The sequence below is a fragment of the Bombina bombina genome, chromosome 1 (genome assembly GCF_027579735.1).
Source record: "Bombina bombina isolate aBomBom1 chromosome 1, aBomBom1.pri, whole genome shotgun sequence".
NCBI classification, from domain to species: Eukaryota; Metazoa; Chordata; class Amphibia; order Anura; family Bombinatoridae; genus Bombina; species Bombina bombina.
Window position 1 is genome coordinate 1255107432 of NC_069499.1, and position 22690 is coordinate 1255130121.

Below are 22690 nucleotides of genomic sequence, written 5' to 3' on the forward strand. Positions count from 1 at the left end.
GGGTTTGGGCAGCAAAAGAGCTAAATGCCCTTTTTTTTAAAATGGGTATTAGAATAGGAATATTTTTTATTATTTTTGATAATTTGTTTGTTACTTTGTGTAATGTATTTTTTTTTTTCATTTTGAGGTGGGTTTTTATTTTTAGATTAGGGCTTGGGCAGCAAAAGAGCTAAATGCCCTTTTAAGGGCAATGCCCATACAAATGGCCTTTTCAGGGCAATGGTTAGATTAGGTTTTACTTTATTTTTATTTTGTGGGGTGGGGGTTTGTATACTGTTAGGGGGTGTTTGTTTTTGTAGCAAAAGAGCTGTTAACTTCTTTTTTTTTTTAAAAGGTATTAGAATAGTAATAATTTTAATTCTTTTGGATAATTTCATTGTTTTTTGTAATGGTAGTTTTTTTCCGTGATTTTTGTGTTTTTTTATTTTTTGTAATTTTAGGTTTTAGTGTAAGGTAGCTTAGGTTTTATTTCACAGGTAATTGTGTATTTATTTTAACTAGGTAGTTAGTAAATAGTTAATAGCTATTTACTAACTATTCTACCTAGTTAAAATAAATACAAACTTACCTGTGAAATAAAACCTAAAATAGCTACAATATGACTACTAGTTATATTGTAGCTAGCTTAGGTTTTATTTCACAGTTATGTATTTAGTTTTAAATAGGTATTATTTTGTTTAATTTAGCTCTATTGTAATTATGTTAAAGTTAGGGTTAGGTTTAGGAGTAGGTGTAGGGGTTAATAGTTTAATTTCAAATTTTGCGATGTGGGGGGCTGGCGGTTTAGGGGTTAATAGATTTATTTAGTGGTAGTGATGTGGGAGGCCAGAGGTTTAGGGGTTAATAGCTTTATTTAGTTGAGGCGATGTCGGGGAGCGGCGGAATAGGGGTTTATAGATTTATTATAGTGTGGGCGATGTTGGGGTGCAGGGGAATAGGGGTTAATAACTTTAGTCAAAATATATAAATGTGTGCACTCTACTAATGTAAAAAGGATCTAAAATAGGTGCATGCAGTAATAATAATAGTTGAAAATTATGTCAAAAAGAGAGAATAACCAATATATATATATATGATTATTATGGAATGACAAGGCAGCTCTCTGATCCAGTTAAGGAAAATATTTATTTACCTCTCTCCACAAGTGTCTGCAACACCCAAACCACCAAGTTGAAACAGTATGATTAAATTACACAATCCAACATAAAAACCAAAACATAGCAAATCCAGGCCTGGAAATTAACCTAAGTAATATGAGCTGGTATAGGTTAAGATGAGCACATAAGTGTGAAAACACGCTCAACAGAATTACACCTATATTTTTTTCACAGATCCAAAAATACTGTATATTTAACAATAAATAAGGCAATGCAAACAGTACTCATAAAACACTGAACAATGCTGATACAGTCCATCTGGAGCACTTGGTGTAAAAACACACTCCGTATAGAGTTCAGTGGGACTATAATAGCCATCAACGGATGTATGTATGACACCACTCATAGGAGAAAACAAGCGAGTTTGAATGCTTCACCACAGTAGCGTTCCTGTATATCCATAGATGAAGGCGTGCGTCAGGTGTAAACAGATTGCTTGTATGGCACTGCAGCAATCACAGCGATCAAGCAACAAGTATTCTGTATATGTTACTTATTCCAGCACTTCATACCATCCTTCTCAGGAACCGACAAGGCATTGAGCAATACACTCACACTTTTCCACTTTGTTTTCTTGAATATGTCAACAGATTCCACCTCTGGGCCATAGGATTAGCTTGTTTCAAATGTGCCGGTAAAAGGAGCGTCAGACATGACGCGTTTCGCCCTCCTCTTTGTGGGCTAACTTCAGGACTTTGTCAGATGCAGTTTGTTGTTAGATCTGGCCTTTTATAGCATCTGATATCCAAATTATTTACAATGCACCTCCTTACAAATTTAAAGGAACAACCAGCAACACCATTCTAAATAATAAACGTTACTTTGTACATAATAACTGTATTATATTGGTAAAACGAAACGAGACGAGTTAGGGAACATAGGGATGATATAAAAGGAAAGGCACAAGATAGTCCTGTTGCCAGACATTTTGAAACACATCATAATTCAGACTTCACAATTATGAAGTAACTGGTATACAACGCATAAAACAACATTGTCGTGGTGGAGATGTTGATAAACTGTTATTACAAAATGAATCCCGCTAGCTGTATAGATTAAATAAACTAGCTCCCCATGGCCTTAATGAAAAGATTGATTTCTCGTGCTTCCTGTAATACTGATATATATCTGGTATACATCGTATTTGAGCCCATATAACATCTAATTAATCTGTAGGAGGATCTCTATTATTATTTATTTATAAAGCGCCAACAGATTCCCATGGGTACAAGGATTAATAGTACAATGAAGAAACAATACAATATGAGACAAAATATTACAAACGAATACAGGGGGAATTGAGGGCCCTATTCCCATGGGAACTTACAATCTAGATGGGTGGGAGGATAAGAAACAGGAGGTGGGGACTGCAAAGGTGAGAATGATATTAGTGAGGAGATAGAGGGCAACTGTTGGGTAAGTGAAGTTAATTTATAAATGAATCTCTATAATTTTCATGATGTTCAAAATCAGATCTGTAACTGTGTGCCTTGTTATTAAATATGTAAGTGTTGCCACTTTCCAAAGAGCCGATTTGACACAATTCTGGATGCAGCTAATTTATAATATTTACTATTTTATAATGGTAACAAGTTATTATGTACAAAGTAACGTTTATTATTTAGAATGGTGTTGCTGGTTGTTCCTTTAAATTTGTGAGGAGCATTGTAAATAATTTGGATATTAGGTACTATAAAAGGCTGGATCTAACAACAAACTGCATCTGACGAAGCCCTGAAGTTAGCCCACAAAGGGGAGGGGCGAAACGCGTCATGTCTGTCGCTCCTTTTACCGGCACATTTGAAACAAGCTAATCCTATGGCCCGGAGGTGGAATCCGTTGACATATTTAAGGAGACAAAGTGGAAAAGCGTGTGTATTGCTCAATGCCTTGTCGGTTCCTGAGAAGAATGGTATGAAGCGGTGGAATAAGTAACATATACAGGATACCTTTTGCTTGACCGCTTTTATTGCTGTAGTGCCACACAAGCAGTTTGTTTACACCTGGCGCACACGCCTTCATCTATGGATTTACAGGAATGCTACTGCTATATGTGGTGAGGCATTCAAACTCGCTTGTTTTCTCCTATGAGTGGTGTCATACATACATCCGTCGATGGCTATTACAGTCCCACTGAACTTTATATGGAGCGTGTTTTTACACTAAGTGCTTTGGATGGACTGTATCAGCATTTTATGTAGTTAAAGGGACACTGTACCCAAAAAATTTCTTTCGTGATTCAGATAGAGCATGACATTTTAATCAACTTTCTAATTTACTCCTATTATCACATTTTCTTCATTCTCTTGGTATCTTTATTTGAAATGCAAGAATGTAAGTTTAGATGACGGCCCATTTTTGGTGAACAACCTGGGTTGTCCTTACTGATTGGTGGATAAATTCATCCACCAATAAAAAAGTGCTGTCCAGAGTACTGAAACCAAAAAAAAGCTTAGATGCCTTCTTTTTCAAATAATGATAGCAAGAGAACGATGAAAAATTGCTAATAGGAGTAAATTAGAAAGTTGCTTAAAATTGCATGCTCTTTCTGAATTACAAAAGAAAAAATTTGGGTACAGTGTCCCTTTAGGTGTTTTATGAGTACTGTTTGCATTGCCTTATTTCTTGTTAAATATACAGTATTTTGTATTACAGTCTCATACTGTTTATTATCCTTAAAGGGACATAATACTCATATGCTAAATCACTTGAAACTGATGCAGTATAACTGTAAAAAGCTGACAGGAAAATATCACCTGAGCATCTCTATGTAAAAAAGGAAGATATTTTACCTCACAATCTCCTCAGCTCAGCAGAGTAATTTCTGTGAAAAAGTTATACTCAGCTGCTCCCAGCTGCAGGTAAAAAAATTAAAAAAAATGAAGAAATGAACAGCAGCCAATCAGCATCAGCAGTGCTGAGGTCATGAACTCTTACTGTGATCTCATGAGATTTGACTTAACTCTCATGAGATTTCATAGTAAGCTTCCTTTACCTGATTGGTGAAATAATATGAGAGTGCACGATGCTAGTCCCTTCAGATGTCCCAGGACAAACACACTAAAATGCTGCTTAGAAATCCTTTACAATGGGAGGTGGCTACTGAGGAACTTTTGAGGTAAAATATCTTTCTTTTTTACATAGAGATGTTCAGGTGATATTTTCTAATCAGCTTTTTACAGCTATGCTGCATCACTTTCAAGTGTTTAAACATTTGGGTATTATGGCCCTTTAATATCCTTTTAAATGTCCAGAATAAATGACATATCTGTTCTGAGAAAGTTAACAGGTACCAAAATGCCACTCTAAATACTTTTAAAACATTTTCATCTAGATTACGAGTTTTGCGTTAACAGGGGTGTGGTGTTAATAAGCAGTTTATGCTCACTGCTCACTTTTACAAACCCGGCGTTAGCCGCAAAAAAGTGAGCGAAGAGCAAAATTTAGCTCCACATCTCACCTCAATACCAGCACTGCTTACGTTAGCGTTGAGCTGCTAAAACGTGCTTGTGCACGATTTCCCCATAAGAATCAATGGGGGAGAGCCGTCTGAAAAAAAAACTAACACCTGCAAAAAAAGCAGCGTAAAGCTCCTGACGCAGCCCCATTGATTCCTATGGGGAAACACATTTTATGTCTACACCTAAAACCCTAACATGAACCCCGAGTCTAAACACCCCTAATCTTACACTTATTAACCTCTAATCTACCGCCCCCGACATCGCCGCCACCTGCATTATATTATTAACCCCTAATCTGACGCTCCGGACACCTCCGCCACCTACATTATACTTATGAACCCCTAATCTGCCGTCCCCAACATCGCCGACAACTACATTATATTTATTAACCCCTACTCTGCCGCCCCCAATGTCACCGCCACCTACCTACATTTATTAACCCCTAATCTGCCGCCCCCAACGTCGTCGCCACTATAATAAAGTTATTAACCCCTAAACCTAAGTCTAACCCTAACACCCCCTAACTTAAATATAATTAAAATAAATCTAAATAAAATTACTACAATTAACTAAATAATTCCTATTTAAAACTAAATACCTATAAAATAAACCCTAAGCTAGCTACAATATAACTAATAGTTACATTGTATCTAGCTTAGGGTTTATATTTATTTTACAGGCAACTTTGTATTTATTTTAACTAGGTACAATAGTTATTAAATAGTTATTAACTATTTAATAACTACCTAGTTAAAATAAAGACAAATTTACCTGTAAAATAAAACCTAACCTAAGTTACAATTACACCTAACACTACACTACAATTAAATTAATTACCAAAATTAAATACAATTAATTACAATTAAATAAAATTTGTCTTTATTTTAACTAGGTAGTTATTAAATAGTTAATAACTATTTAATAACTATTGTACCTAGTTAAAATAAATACAATGTTGCCTGTAAAATAAAAATAAACCCTAAGCTAGCTACAATGTAACTATTAGTTATATTGTAGCTAGCTAAGGGTTTATTTTATAGGTAAGTATTTAGTTTTAAATAGGAATAATTTAGTTAATTTTATTTAGATTTATTGTAATTATATTTAAGTTAGGGGGTGTTAGGGTTAGACTTAGGTTTAGGGGTTAATACATTTAATATAGTGGTGGCGACGTTGGGGGTGGCAGATTAGGGGTTAATAAATGTAGGTAGTTGTCGGCGATGTTAGGGCCGGCAGATTAGGGGTTAATAATATTTAACTAATGTTTGCAAGGCGGGAGTGCGGCGGTTTAGGGGTTAATATGTTTATTATAGTGGCGTCGATGTCTGGTTCAGCAGATTAGGGGTTAAAATATTTATTTTAGTGGGGGGCGTGTCCGAACAGCGATCTTGCATGGTCGGATTTTTACTGAGCTCCAACTGAACACTCCTAATCCGCCGATTACAAGAGGGATTTTATAGAGCAAAAACTTAACTTTTATTCCATAAGACTTCACTGCTCAGCAGAGTCTTACATATTGAAGGATCGCACTGTATAAGTGAAGTCGGAGCCCAGCAACGGACAAGAAGGCCTAGAGCGATGGCTCACACATAGGCAACGTCACCCCCCTCGAGCAATCGAGGGTTCTCGCCATTGCCAGACCTGCTTAGATTCTCTGCATATAACTTTCTTGTAAGAGGGGGCACTGGTAACGGAGCTACGACTTGGTAAGGAGATTTAACTCTAGAATCCCTGTAAAACTTGCACCTAAAATGGCTACCGCAACACAACAAGACCTAAATGACAGCTTAGAGTGCATCATGTTCCGGTTTGAAAACCTCTGTCAGCGACTCATAGCCAGCGCTCCATATGACTTTCTGATCAGTCGGATTGGCACTACAGACACAGAGATAAAGCCTACAGAGGAGGAGACGGGTATAACCACAGACACACAGCAATCAGAATCTTTTTACTCAGAGCAGACCTGAGATGTTACCCACATTAATGCAAAGTGGCACAACACTGGAAGCCTCTTATAGAGACCCGACAATTGCTTTAGATAAAGGGTGCCTTACAAGTGACACGGCCAACAAGATATATGCTGACACACGAAGAGAACTTTAACAGATGGGAAAATATTTAGCTGCACACATGGCGGGAATGGAGGCGGGGGTGGACTCCTGGACTGCCACGAATAAACAACATGAAGGTTTCCCGCTATGTAAAAACGATCTGGTCGTTTTCTTCATTGACAGAATCTATCACCCTGAGGCCCTTTACTTGGGAAAGACTGACAAGTGGTGCACGAGTTTGGTTGAAGGGACTATAGCAGATTTGGATGTGATACCACTCTTACTCACAGCCTGCCATATTAACCCTTTCCATAGAGATGCTTACAATACGAGTAAGATACAGCGCTTCCTGAGGGCTAAGTCCTGGGGTTAACAATGTTTTCATGATATGAACTCCCTACCACTAATGATAAGAAATAGGCTATGTTAATGTGGGAAGAGTACTTTCAGCCACTAAGTCGGTGTTCTGTTAAATGTAATATAGTTAATGGTGTATTTTCTGTTTTGGTTAAAGACTTTGGAGTAAAGCAGTAGGTTGGATAACGATCTTTAGGTTAACTCTATTGATATTCGCTGCATTTACCTACTAAGCCATACATGATATAGATGTGACATTCTCAACATACAGCCTTTAATTACATGTGACTACCCAGCAATGTAGCGGTCTCCTCTCTGGTGGTCAGCGGCCGGGGCCATGGGAGAGGAGGGAAATACTTATTTCTAACTGTTATAGGATTATAATGTTTTATATAATAGAGTACAAACCATATATAAACTGCTACATGGGATATATGAATATGAATATGAAAATGTACCAACCTAAGCGCTGTAGCCTATGAGGATTAATTGTTTTGTCTGTACCGCTTAGAATTTATCTGTTTAATAATGCATTTGGAGTGGGAAATCAATTAAACTCCTATATAAGGTCTATAATTCCTATACTCCAACACCAATCAGATTTTTAGTTTGCTCCGTTACCTTTATGTTTGAATATTACTTTTAATTTGGGTCATGGGCCCCCATCACTACCTTGTATTCTGTATAAGAGCAGAGAACAATATATTATATATCCAATGATAAATTTTCAGGTTAGGCTTTGGTCCTTTCAATCTCTATACCCTTTTTGTTTTCTTTATCAGCATAAAAGATCCAAGAGTGGGGGGGGCGGGTCCAAACACCGACCAAGATGGCTGCTTTTTAATTTCAGCTGAGTTCTGGAGCAGTTAGATCCGCTGTCTATCACTCCTCTGACCAACAACCTAAATCCTATCACACTGCTGAGTTATAGAATAACACCTGAGGAACGGATTTATAGGTTTCTTTTTTCTCTACACTTCGAACTTTAGCCTAGCAGACCGGAATAAACGAGGTGCGCAGCGGAGGCCTAAACACTGGCCCGCATCCTCATTTACCCTCCCGATTCCTGAAATATCAGGCAAAACAGCTATATACGCTGTCATCAATTTCTAGAGCACAGGGCCACTGCCTATTGCTTTATACCCTATCGAGTACTATACTGAATAATCCAGCCATGGACGGGTTATATTATGCTATACAGGCCATGCTGACAGACTTTGAGATTCAGATGCACAAAGTCATAGGAGACGCACTGAGACCACTGAGCCAGGGTACTCCCGACTGTACCTTGAGTTGCCAGGAGTCTGTAACCGATCGCAATGTGAAGATAGACTTCTGCTGCCAAGATTCAGAGAGAGACGACATCACAGAGATGCAGAGAGCTGACCAGCATAAAATTGAGCCGGTTTCTGCGTACCCGTCTCCAACTCTCAAGCCAACATATACTCCGGACCCCCCAACAATCCAGAGGGAGACACAGAGAGTCATATTGGCAGCATGGGGCGAGCAGGAGACACGGACTATAGGAGATACCGTCCTGACCGGACCCAAGAGTATCTCTGACAACGACCTGATCTTGCCTTATGCTAAATATGGAAATACCAGCTACCGCCTTGTGAGTACCACAATTAAAGATATTGCGATAATCCGCAGACACTACTGGATGGTAGATGAGACACTAACTGCCAGTGGGGGGACACTCCGCAAAGATAAGGCCACGCAAAACGGAATCCTATTAGTATACCCAGCCTCCCTGAAGAGAATTAGTGGAGCCGTAGATGGCAGGTTGCGACTATATGGAGCTTACATAGGACTTCAATTGTGGAGCTACCGCTGCCCCAGCGTTCAAGAACCGGCTGGGGTCGGTTAAAATTTTGACTAAGCGCTGGGTAATGCCGGACTCCATTGCTCAGCTAAGCTGATATTTGCTGGGGACTTCCCTAAATACCCTATAACGAGTAATGGATCATAATCCAGATGATATTGCAGTTTAATAGTTTTAGTTCTTTGTTTTTTGTATCATGTTTAGTTTGCTCTAATTTGCTTAAATGATGTTCAGACTGTTTTCTTTATATACCTTAACATATTTGATTGGTCTCATGTGTACTTATGTATAATCTTGGCTATATGTATCTTTGGGCTCCAGCCCTGGGCTCCACGGTAGGCATAGACTAAAGATATCCACTATTAAATGTCAGGGTATATGGTAATATCGTAGTTAGTGCAGAAGTCTTAATATCTATTTGCCCCCTTCTCCAATAAGCCCCAGTAAGTATGCCCATGCAACCCTCGTGGGGTGATTCCAAATATGCTTAGAGCTTTCTGGCTTAGTTCTTAAGAGCAATTGGTATTTATTTACATCCTATCAGTTATGCAGCTCTATATCTCTCACCTTATTACTTTTACAGTCTCCTCCACATATGTGGGTATGGTGTGGTATGACTGACCCTTCCTTATGGCTGGTTTACAGTATCTTAGTCCTCTATAGCTGATCATAAATACTTCTTTTATATAAACTGAATATATCAGCTGTGTTTAAATTATGATTTGAAGGCCCAAAAGTGATATAAATATTTGAAGTATAAGGCATAAAATTGGTAACTATGTTATGATAGCCTGTAACTGGTCTATATGGGACCTGATATTAATACATCCCTCCTGTAAATTTCTTCTTTTCTGTATTGGAAGCCCAAAAGTGGCTCCATTTGTATCACAGGAGGTAGAAACTTGAGGATTAGTATTGGATAATTTTATGATTTATTTTATTATACTATAATTGCTTTGATATAATGGCTGAGTTACTGTATTTTATTTTTCTACCTATGTATACATTTATTCGCTCATATGCCATCCCATGGACATGGAATATATCACCTGTTGGCTTTTTGTTGTAATATTACATGTCAGATTTTCTGTATGTTTATCTTAATCCTCAATAAAAATATTTAAAAAATAAAAAAAAAAAAGATCCAAGAGTGGTCTTAACCTTTATATATAGGGACTAAAAAGAGGATTTATGTTTAAGCATTTTGTTCATGTTCCTAACACATTGTCTGTTTTATGAGTAAGATTTATTTCCTAAATGACTATGTGAGACTTGTATTTTGTATAATTCCTCAATAAAAATATTAAAATAAAAAAATAAAAATGTATTTTAGTGTTTGCGATGTGGGGGGGGCCTCGGTTTAGGGGTAATAGGTAGTTTATGGGTGTTAGTGTACTTTTTAGCACTTTAGTTAAGAGTTTTATGCTACGGCCTTGTAGTGTAAAACTCTTAACTACTGACTTTAAAATGCGGTACCAGGCTTGACAGGAGAGGGTCTACCGCTCACTTTTGGTCAGACTCGTAATACCGGCGCTATGCAAGTCCCATTGAAAATATAGGATTCGCAATTGACGTAAGTGGATTTGCGGTATTTCCGAGTCTGGCCAAAAAAGTGAGCGGTACACCTGTACCTGCAAGACTCGTAATACCAGCGGGCGTTAAAAAGCAGCGTTAGGACCGCTTAACGCTGCTTTTTAACCCTAACGCACAACTCGTAATCTAGGCCTTTGTTTGTATTCAAATATGTAGGAGTGCAGGGCTTAATTGCTAATATATAATATACATATACAAATTATTGTTATGTGTCTTTAAACTTGATTTCTATCTTTAACCCAAACCTAAAACTTACAGTTTTCTCCAGGTGACACAAAATCACATAACTACCTGTTAAAAAAAAAACTGACACATTTTCTCTTTTCCCACAGATCTGCTGTTTCTAACTGGACTTGCATCTTCAGTATTCGTAGTGTCAGAACTAATAAAAATCTGTGAGATTCACTGTTGCAGAAAAAAGACAGTCAAGGTTCTTGAAGAAGAAATTTAACAAGAGGGCTACCTGTATATCCTTGTCAACCTGTTCCTCCCGACACTGTGACCCCATGATGTGATTTTTTTTTAATGTCACTTGGCAATGCTGTATGCTATTTTACGTATTTATGTAAAATTGACACGTCTGTGTTTTATGGAAGAAAAAAAACAATTACCAGGCATGATTATCAGAAAGACTTACAACAATACATAACACATTTTTTGGATCAGCTGAAAAACAAACCCTCAAACATTGTCATTTTTTTTTTTTTTTTACTTTTTAAATCATTTCAAAATAAAGACTAATCATTTATTTTTTAAATTGTTGTGGATTGTTTTATCACAGCTGTTAGATGTGTAAACCCTTTAAGGGACATGAAACCCAAAGAATTCCTTTCATGATTCAGATAGAGAATATCCTTTGTTGAAAAGCATACCTAGGTAGGCTCATGAGCTGGGAACTAGTTGCTATTGGTGGCTTGTCCTTCTGGGATCACAAAGAGCAGGAAGCCTTCACCAATCAAGTGAGAGCAGGGCTTGTCAATCACCCCTGTAAGATCAGTCCAGGGTGACATCTGAGGTGAGGGAGAGATGCAGAAGCTGTGGATGCTGGCTGGAATAATAGGGCAATTCACAGCTTAATAAATTCATCTATTTCACCATTTATAACAAAACTTCCTGGAGGTACAGTATTTCTTCTGTTTAAAGAGACATTTAACCTGATTTTTTATTTTATGATTAAGATAAAACATAGCATTTGAAACAATTTTCCAATTTACTTCTATTATCTATATTACTTTGTTCTCTTGGTATCCTTTGTGGGAAAGCATACATATATAGGCTCAGGAGCTGGGAGCTAGCTGCTGATTGGTGGCTGCACATATATAACTCTTGGCTTACAAATGTGTTCAGCTAGTTCCCATTAGTAAATTGCTGCTCCTTCAACCAAGGATACAAAGATAATGAAGCAAAATATATGATAGACGTAATTTGGAAAGTTGTTTAAAAATATATGCTCTATCCGATGTCCCTTTAAGGAGACTCTGTCATCCTTACAAAAGAGCAGCAATTTAATATTTAGGCATGAAAATGTGTAAAACGTAATGTAAGTGCCATTATAGTGAAAAATGTCATGCTCCAATTCATTAGAGCATGTAAAGTTATCACTAGCGACCATGTAACTCTATTTGTTTAACTCTGTGGAGGTATTAAACACATAGTTGAAGTACTATGGGTTGGTCCACTGCTGTCGATTGATGGGTAGTCACAAGCGATAATTCAACTATGTGTTTGCAGGATTATACAAATAGATTTGTAGTATCTTTAGTGTTTAAATTTAAACTAATATAACAGTATCAGTTGTGTACTTCCTGTTGTTACATTTACAAAAGGCTCGATTTATCAAGGCCTTCTCCTCTTCTCACAAGAGAACCTGCAGTCAGGATGTATCTAGCAGCGGTCATCAGACCGCTGCTTCCCTACCCTATTCAATCTCAATTTCAATCTCCCAGGTCTTATCCGACCGGAGAGATTGACAGCTCCTGCCCCCGCGTGATAGGCTGTGCACAGCCAGGGTGCGTGATTGCACGCAAGTGCAAAATAGCTCTTGTGTGCAATGTTAAATTATGATAGCAGATTGCTGCCCGCCAGAGGAGAGCTTGGGTGGTCATGGGCGAATATATACACCCCTGTCCTCCCATGATTGATAAATTGAGCCCTTAGTATTAAATAAAAAAATGTAAAACCACACTTCCTATTAATGTTCATTGGCTTATAGGTACTTCCTACTCATAGGGTTGGCAGGTGTCCATAGTATTCCGCCAGACAGTCCAGTAAAATCTATGCAAAAATACTGAACACACTGCTATGTGGGTGATATGTGTAGCCACTGGGATAAGTCTAGGGAGGTTTAAATAACTGCTCTTACAAAGTGGTAACATTATTTGTATGTAACTGGCATCCAAGGTAACAAGATCACTGCTCAATTGGGAAATATTATATGCAATATATATATATATATATATATATATATATATATATATATAATAGTGGGGGAAAGGCTGGAACCTAAGGTAGATCTTTGGGGAGGGTCATTGTGTAACCCAGCAAACCCATTGTACTGAGTCACCTATTGCTCATCCAGTATTTTTGTGAAGGACATTAGTTGGATGTACACAACATTTGTATTACATTTAATTTAATGTTAAACCAATTTTGCAATATTAGTGCTGAACGTCCTACTACATTAAAAGCATGCTCCATATTTCCAGCACACAGACAACACACATCCATTGGCCCAAATAGTAAAAAATGTAATCAAAATGTTATACACAATAGCTGAAGTAGTGAATATGAAAAAATAGATTATAGAAAGCACAACCCTGAGCAAAACTGTTTAATAAAGAATACAAAAATTACCAACAATTTATGTAAAAAAACACAGATGTTAGGGCAAAATATTAAAACACAGCAAACACACAATCGGAAAGAAAAGGCAACAATATATAAAAACAAAGAAAGCGAAGAAACACTGAATAGCAACTACGGGGCCAATTTATCAGGTGTCTGTCTGACATGATCCGCTCAGCGGATCATGTCCGACAAACATCGCTGAATGCTGACAGCATATGCTGTCAGCATTTAACATTGCACAAGCAGTTATGGTGAACTGAAGGCTCGCGCTGAAACAGCTGCATGGGGCTGATTGACAGCTTGTTAAATCAGCCCCTGTTTGTGATAGGTGAAATTCAATCGGTATAAAACTCCCATTAATTATTGAAAATGGGAATATCTAATAGAGCTACTTTCAGTTTTACCACAAATATATTTGACATAAAAATTACACAAATCTCTTACACAGCTTGCAGCATTGGGGGAATAAAGTAGGGACACAGGAATGAGAGACAACAAAAAGCAATTCCACTTGCTCCATATTTTCTCTGATTCTCAGGCTTGAGGAAATGCCGGTGCTGGAAGATGAGTAAGGCTAATACAGCCAAAACGCGTCACATGGGTTTTACAGCGTTTTAAATGTGAACATTAAATATTATGTTTTAATCGCTTGGAAGTGCCCACCTTGCCTTTTGTTGTGGATATCTTATCTGTTGGTCAGAGCACCTCAGCATGTAGCTGTGCACATCTGAGCCTATTGTTACAGTACCAACAGGATACCAAGGTTAATACCAGATGAACAATGTCCTGCATAGGGAATCAGCAATTCACAACCAAGCCAGTTTTCAGGTTTAAAACAGAATGATATTTATTAAAAGGCTATGCCTAGTATTTATGCAGGTCTGAACCCCCCCCCCCCCCAGATGGGGGTTGAAAGGCTGTTGTACATTACATGGAGGGAACAAGCCCTTTGACATGATACAATAGGATTATATTACTTAAACACTTCAACCACAAGACACTCTTGGCCCTTCTTATCACTTAGGCGTTTTCTCTCTGGAGGTGATCAAACAATAGAATGCTTAGCACTAATTAGATTATAGCTGGAGCCAGCAACTCTGTCTTTGGAAATTAGTTTCTTAGCTAAACACAATTAACTCCTTCAGTCCTGACAGAAGGGTCTGTCACATATCTCCCCCGTTGTGGAACACTCCGGCAGACCCGGCTTGACCCTTTGGCGGGTCAACCTGGGGATGACCGGACTAGGAGGTGGTAGGCATGTCAGTTTGCCAGGACAATCCATCTGTATTCCCGTTATGAAAGAGAATTCCTGTCCATACAAAGAAGGGTTCAACTTCCTCAGTGCCCAGACTAGGGCTAAACAGTCCTTCAAAATCCCATCAGCTTCTTTACGAGTTTTCTGTACCTGCTCTTTATAGGTATCCACAATCCCTTCATACTGACATAGGGTGCCCTTGAGTTGCTGCACCTCACTATGAGCCAGCGTCAGCTTCTCCTCAAGTGTCGCTAAGTTTGTCTTTAAGGTTTCATGTCCCACTCTCAAGCTGGTGTTTTCTGCAGTCTGTCGGTGCAGCTTGTCTAGCAGAGATTCACGTTCTAAACGTGCTTTTTCATCTGCGCTCCTCTTCTCCTTCATCAGCGCATTGTAACGGGACCTCCACATATCAATAGCGGATAGAGATTTACTGAGCTCAGCGTCCTGGGGCTTAGCAGCAGGTGGGTCAGTCTCTGCTGCACGGATCTGGGCATGGGTAGTCACAGAGTTAACATCAGCGGGACCCATAGGAGCGTAGGCAGAAACAAGGGGGGCCAAGTCATTTCCAAGAAGAACATCAGCAGGTAAGTCCTTCTTGACCCCCACATTCACAGGTCTAGCGCCCACTCCCCAATCCAAATGTACCCTGGCAACAGGTAGGCTGAACACATCGCCCCTTGCTACCCTCACAGCCACAGTGTCTCCAGTGTACTGTTTCTCAGACACCAAGTTCTTTTGAAGCAAGGTCATGGTAGCACCAGTATCCCGTAGACCACTGACCTTCTTCCCATTCACTTTAACCAGTTGCCGGTTATTCCGGTGGGCAGCTTGCACAAGGTCTGCCTCATGTAGGATGCTCCAGCATTCTTGCGCCTCTACGTAGCGGGCCGCAGGCTGAGGATTACGTGGGATTCCGCCGGCAGGTCTTCTCCAGGACTGCGCTTGGTTCGCTGCGTTTAGGGGACACTCTGGTCTTTTGTGCCCTAGTTGCTTACATCCAAAGCATCGAATCGGTTGTGAGTAGCCCCGCAAATTGAACAGGGCTCTCTGAGGGTAGTTCGTGGCCGGAGGCCGTGTGGTATAGCGGTGCGCCGGGGTTTGGTAACTGGCAGCTGCTGGGGTGACTGGGGGTCTGTACTCCACTCTAGCAGGGGGCTTAGTGGTAGCAGTGTCCAGTTTGCGGGCATCCGTATACTCATCTGCCAAGCGAGCCGCTTCCTGCAGGGTGGAGGGTTTACGGTCCCGAACCCACTCTCGAACTCCTGCGGGTAACTTGTCGAAGCAATGTTCCAACAGGAATAGCTGCAGCACCTCTTCCCCAGATACGGCTTGGCACCCCGCTATCCAGTGAGCTGCTGTGCGGTGCACCTTACATGCCCACTCAAGGTAGGAATCTCCAGCTACTTTAACAGTGTCTCTGAACCGCCTCCGGTATGCCTCCGGTGTAACCGCATACCTGGAGAGCAGAGCCTCTTTTACAGTATTATAATCCCTGACTTCCTCATCTGGAATGGCCCGAAAAGCCTCTCTGGCCCGGCCGGATAATTTTCCAGATAATATCGTGACCCAGTCCTCTGCGGGTACCTTGTGTAGTGCACATTGCCTCTCAAAATCCGCAAGGTACCTATCAATCTCTCCTTCTGTTTCCAGGAAGTTTTTAAAAGCTGCAAAATTTACTTTTCTCTTTTCCATCTTAGTCAGTATTGTAATAATCCCCCTCTTCCTGAGGTTACTGGCTTGTGTAGTTGCTCTTCTGGGCGATAAGGTTCATTCCGTCGCTGCCACCAATGTTACAGTACCAACAGGATACCAAGGTTAATACCAGATGAACAATGTCCTGCATAGGGAATCAGCAATTCACAACCAAGCCAGTTTTCAGGTTTAAAACAGAATGATATTTATTAAAAGGCTATGCCTAGTATTTATGCAGGTCTGAACCCCCCCCCCCCCCCCCCCAGATGGGGGTTGAAAGGCTGTTGTACATTACATGGAGGGAACAAGCCCTTTGACATGATACAATAGGATTATATTACTTAAACACTTCAACCACAAGACACTCTTGGCCCTTCTTATCACTTAGGCGTTTTCTCTCTGGAGGTGATCAAACAATAGAATGCTTAGCACTAATTAGATTATAGCTGGAGCCAGCAACTCTGTCTTTGGAAATTAGTTTCTTAGCTAAACACAATTAACTCCTTCAGTCCTGACAGAAGGGTCTGTCACACCTATGTAGTCCCATATCATCACACTCCCACCTCTGTGCTTCACTGTTGGGACTATGCATTCACTGTAATAATCCTGGCCAGGTTCACGCCAAACCTGCTGAACCCCATCTGAGCCAAACAAATTTATCGTGGTCCTAATCTGGCCAAAAAATGTGCTTTTAATATTCATCAGTCTTCTTTTCATGCTGTTCAGCAAAGTTTAATCATGCAGTATTGATCCAAAGAGCAAGCAAGGGTTTTTTCTTGGACGCCGTCCATAGAGTTTGATAGAGTTTGACATTATGCAATGTTCTTTGCACTGCCTGAGCTGTCACAGAGACTCTAATTTCCATTGATAACCCCTGAGCCAAGTCTGAAGCACTTAACCGTCTGTTTCTAAGTGGTAGATTGTGCAAGTAGCGCATGGTCCGTTGCATCATTTTAGGAAGACTATTTAGGAGGCTATTTCTATACCTATTGAATACTGCTGTAACTGTATTTCAACTGATTTTTAGTTGGTCACTGATCTTCCTGTATCGTTTTCCATCTTTGTGAAGTCTCATAATCAGATTTTTCAATTCCTCTGGCAATTCTTTTCCATGTGAAGCCATGATACAGACATGCAGATAGATACAGCCCTTATGTCCAAAACTGAGAAAGTTCTGGTGTTCACAGGTCATTTTATAACTATATTCATGCAATTAGGCAAATTGGAAATCTTTTAATGATGTAACTTGTGTGTTAGTGATCACTAGTGTATTCACTTTTGTTGCATTAAATTGACACTGAACCCAAATTTTTTCTTTCGTGATTCAGATAGAGCATGCAATTTTAAGCAACTTTCTAGTTTACTCCGATTATCAATTTTTCTTTGTTCTCTTGCTATCTTTATTTGAAAAAGAAGGCATCTAAGCTTTTTTTGGGTTCAGAACTCTAGACAGCACTTTTTTTATTGGTGGATTCATTTATCCGCCAATCAGCAAGAACAACCTAGGTTGTTCACCAAAATGGGCCGTCATCTAAACTTTCATTCTTGCATTTCAAATAAACATACCAAGATAATGAAGAAAATTTGATAATAGGAGTAAATGGGAAAGTTGCTTAAAATTTCATGCTCTGAATCACGAAAAAAAAAAAATTTGGGTTCAGTGTCCCTGAGGCTGAAATACAATTGTTGTTGCCTAAGTGAGGATCGATTCACCTACATGCCGATGGAGAGGAGTCTTCAGCAGTACGTCTAAGACCGTGTGTTTTTTTCGCTGATCGCAACACCTCAAATCTTTCATTTCTCTACAGAGCGGAGACATAGCGAGGAACAGCTCCCTCAAAGCCCAAGTACTTTCTTACTACTATAACCTCTCGTATACACCACTGTTATTGCTACAAGTATCTGAACAATGTATGTGATATGTTAGATTCATGATAATGGATATGGGTTACATTGTTTTATGTTGGTTTTTATTTTTTACTCTTTGGGTATTTTTCTTAAGTTTTTATGTTTTCTCCCCCCCCCCCCTTTTTTTTCTCTCCCTATAGACTGTCCCTTTAACACAGAATTTCCTGTATAAATAAAAAATTGCTCAGGTTGGCTTCACAAGTGCCTTTCATGTTTACTAAGATATTAAATGCAGGACACCTGTTCCTATACTAGCAAAAACAAGGTACTTTTAAGCACTTTGCTTCCTGACATGATTCCATTAGCAAAATGCACTTTTCATGTGGCACATTTCACTTGCATTTTTACCTACATGACTAGCTTTGGTAAAAAGCATTTAAACTACATGCAGAAGGCTAAAGTAAGCTATTTCAGAACAGAGCAAGGGTTACTAACATCTGGATTTGCACACAAGAAGAAATCCGGCTATGAAAAGAGCTGAATGCCTTCTGTATTCGGCAGCTAATGAAACTGACAATGCATATGCCTACTATGTTGAAAAAATAAATAAGAAAAAGACTGTTGTGGTAATTTATTTGTAATTGTTCAAACTGGCAGAAAGTGACATATTTACCATGGCCAAAATGTACCATCTTTGCAGGCAGACAGGTTCGCAAGTAGTGAACATGTCCGTCTGCAATCACCAATTTGCGATGTTAGAGGTTACTCGTGCAATGCTTCCCCTACTCGAGCGCAACCTATTGCACTACAGCAGGGCATGTCAATGACCCTGAATGAATTAGTGTCTGGGCAATTGATCTCACTACCGCTGAGGTGGCAGAGAGGAAAAAGAAGCAGTTCCTGCTTCTTAAATATATGGCAGAAAGCTTGTTTATGCTAACCTGCTCCACATTGCCCAAAAAGCTGTGAATGTGGCTTCATAAATCTAGCCCTATGGAATTGATATATAGTTCCTGGGGATTTAAATGGACATTACTTTTGTTCTTGTCCCACACTCCCTAGTGAGCGCAAAAAGGAAATTCTGCTACCTGGGTTTTATTAAAAAATATGGCATATTGATTATACCAGCTATTGATTTAAAGCATTGCAGAAAAAAAATAGGTTACAGAATTTATAGTATGGCCTCTACTAGGGAGTATGAAACAAACACAATTTTTACACAAAAGCTGGAGGTGATTAATATACCATCAAGACAAAGCATAAGTTTGCATTAGCTATCTCTTGTTCACATATAGACTGAAATAGACAAAATGAATTAACTATCTCTTGTTCACGTATAGACTGAAATAGACAAAATGCATTAACTATCTCTTGTTCACATATAGACTGAAATAGACAAAATGCATTAACTGTCTCTTGTTCACGTATAGACTGAAATAGACAAAATGTCCCCCCCACCAAAAACAAAAAAAGTCACAAACGTCACATACTAACATTACTTGTGCAGAACACATAAGTAAACTTCATTTACTATAATTCTGAACATGAAGAAGAAAATGCAAAAAAAAATAAAATTATTTTTTCAAGATTTATTGATACATGTGCTAAACAATTGAGTCCATACCCAAGCCAGGCTACATGAATTTTCTTTTTAAGGAAATTATTTCCTTGCATCAATTCCTTTTAATACATGCTAGTATCTTAAGTATCATTCTGCCACTATATAAATCCCTGATAAGATCTCACTTTGAGATTGAAGAGTAGCTCTGGGGACCAATTTTAAAAACATAATTTATGCTTAACTGATAAATTAATTTAATTCATAGTGGTGAGAGTCCACGATCCAATACTCCTGGGAATTACTCTTCCCTGCCACTAGGAGGAGGAGGCAACTAGGAGAAGGCAAAGATTCCCAAACCCCAAGAGCTTTATAAAACCCCTCCCACCTCACTGGTAAATTGGTCTGACGTATAGCCAAGCAAAAGAAGTAGGAAATGTAATAAGAACAAGAAATTAGCAGCAGGGAAAAGAAAATAAATAAACCAAAACAACTGGTAAGCATAAATTATGTTTTCATTCATACAGGTGGTAAGAATCCACAATCCATTACTTCTGGGAACTAAAACCCAGAAAAACTAAAACCCAAGCTGTGGAGCCCACAAGTAATGAGAAATAAGGCCGGGATAAAATGAACATCTTTTTTCACAGTGACAAATAATCCACAACCCAAATAGAACACAAAAAACAGGGTGATATGCAATTAAAATGACCAACAGACAAAATCTAAAACTGAGGCCAGGCCAGCAGAGCACTGAAAATCGCTCTCAGTTCTAGAATGTTTATAGGGAGAACTGACTCCTCCCGAGTCCAAAGACCCTGAGTCCTCAATGACCCCCTAATTGCTCCCCAACCTAGAAGGCTTGCATCCGTGGTCACGATCCCCCAGGAAGGTTTGCGAAAGCAAGTTTCCTGGGAGAGGTGTTCCTGAGACAACCACCACAGAAGAGAGTTCCTTGTCGCCAGATACAAAACTATTTGCGGAGACAGATCCGCATAATCCCCGTTCCATTGCCTTAACATGCATAACTACAGAGGTCTGAGATGGAACCGAGCAAATGGAATGATGTCCATGGAAGCTACTATTAGACCAATTATTTCCATATATAGAGCCACTGACGGTCGAGGAGAGGACTGAAGGACAAGACAAGAGCCGAAGATCTTTGTTTTCTGACCTCTGTCAGAAATATCTTCATTAGTAGGGAGTCTATTATGGTCCCTAAATACACTACTCTTGTGGCTGGAATCAGAGAACTCTTTCCCAGATTCACCTTCCAACCGTGAGAGTGAAGAAAAGACAAGATCTCTGTATTACAGTTTGCTTGTTGCCTGAACCAGAATGTCATCCAGATAAGGCACTACTGCAATGCCCCAAAATCGGATCACTGCCAAAAGAGCCCCCAGTACCTCTGAGAAAATTCTGGGAGCTGTGGCAAGGCCGAATAGAAGAACCACAAACTAAAAATGATTGTCTAAGAAAGCAAGCCTTAGAAACTTGTGATGATCCCGGTGAATGGGAACATGAAGGTACGCATCCTTTAAGTCTATGGTTGTCATAAACTGACCCTCTTGAACCAAAGGAAGAATGGAACGTATAGTCTCCATCGTGAAGGACGGTACTCTGAGGAACTTGTTTAAACACTTTAGGTCTAAAATAGGTCTGAAAGTCCCCTCTTTCTTTGGAACCACAAACAGATTTGAATAAAATCCCAGACCCTGTTCCTGTAGAGGAACTGGAACTATAATTCCCAGGGCAAAAAGATCCTTAATACAATTTAAGAACGCCTCTCGATCTGGTCTACAAATAATCTTGAGAGAAGAAACTTGCCTCTGGGAGGAAAAGTCTTGAATTCGATCTTGTAAACCTGAGATACAATTTCCAGGGCCCACAGGTCTGGGACATCTCGCATCCAAAACTGAGCAAATTGAGAAAGCCTGCCCCCTACTAATTATTTCATGGATCGGGGGCCGACCCTTCATGCTGACTTGGAGTCAGCTACAGGTTTCTTAGACTGTTTCCCCTTGTTCCAAGACTGACCAGACTTCCAGGAAGACTTGGATAGTTCCTGCTTGGAAGAGAAAGCGGAGGGTTTACCTCTAAAGTTACGAAAGGAACGAAAATTACCCTGAAGCCCTTTCTGCTTATTCTTCTTATCCTGAGGAAGAAAAGATCCCTTTCCTCCTGTGATATCTGAAATAATTTCAGCCAAACCTGGCCCAAACAAGGTCTTACCCTTGTAGGGAATAGCTAATAACTTAGACTTAGAAGAAACATCCGCAGACCAGGATTTTAACCAAAGGGCTCTGCGAGCTAGAACCACAAAACCAGACATTTTTGCTCCCAGTTTAATGACCTGTAAGGAAGCATCCGTAATAAAGGAATTGGCTAACTTAAGAGCCTTAATCCTGTCATAGATCTCCTCAAGAGGAGTATCTGTCTGAATAGAATCAGACAAGGCATCAAACCAGTAAGCTGCAGCGCTGGTAACAGTAGCAATACATAACGCAGGCTGCCATTGAAGACCTTGGTGAACATACATTTTCTTTAATAATGCCTCCAATTTCTTATTCATTGGATCCTTAAAAGAACAACTATCCTCTATGGGAACAGTGGTCCTCTTAGCCAAAGTGGAAATAGCTCTTTCCACCTTAGGAACCGTTTGCCACGACTCTTTAATAGAGTCAGCTATAGGAAATATTTTCTTAAAAATAGGAGATGGAGAAAAAGGAATACCAGGTCTCTCCCACTCCCATGCAATAATCTCAGAAGCACGGTCTGGAACAGGAAATACCTCCATCACAGAGGGAACATCAAAATACTTGTTCAGCTTACTAGACTTCTTAGGGTTAAGAACGATAGTAGTATCCGAGTCAGCCAAGGTAGCCAAAACCTCCTTAAGTAACAAGAGGAGGTGTTCTAGCTTAAATCTGAAGGACACAACTTCAGCATCAGTAGAAGGAATTATACTGCGTGAATCCGAGATTTCACCCTCAAATGCACCCGAAGAATCTTTATCCTCAGACTTATGAGAGGAAATACTTTGGAT

The 22690-nt window shown here is 39.5% G+C and overlaps 1 protein-coding gene across 1 annotated transcript in view; it reads left to right on the forward strand.

Annotated features, from left to right (window-relative positions):
- Positions 1-11201, forward strand: part of ATP2C2 (ATPase secretory pathway Ca2+ transporting 2) — a 337340-nt gene extending 326139 nt beyond the window's left edge. Inside the window, exon 28 of the mRNA XM_053719160.1 lies at positions 10777-11201. Coding sequence (XP_053575135.1) covers positions 10777-10895 — 119 coding nt within the window. The 3' untranslated portion in view covers positions 10896-11201. The remainder of the gene's footprint in view (positions 1-10776) is intronic.
- Positions 11202-22690: the final 11489 nt, after the last annotated feature.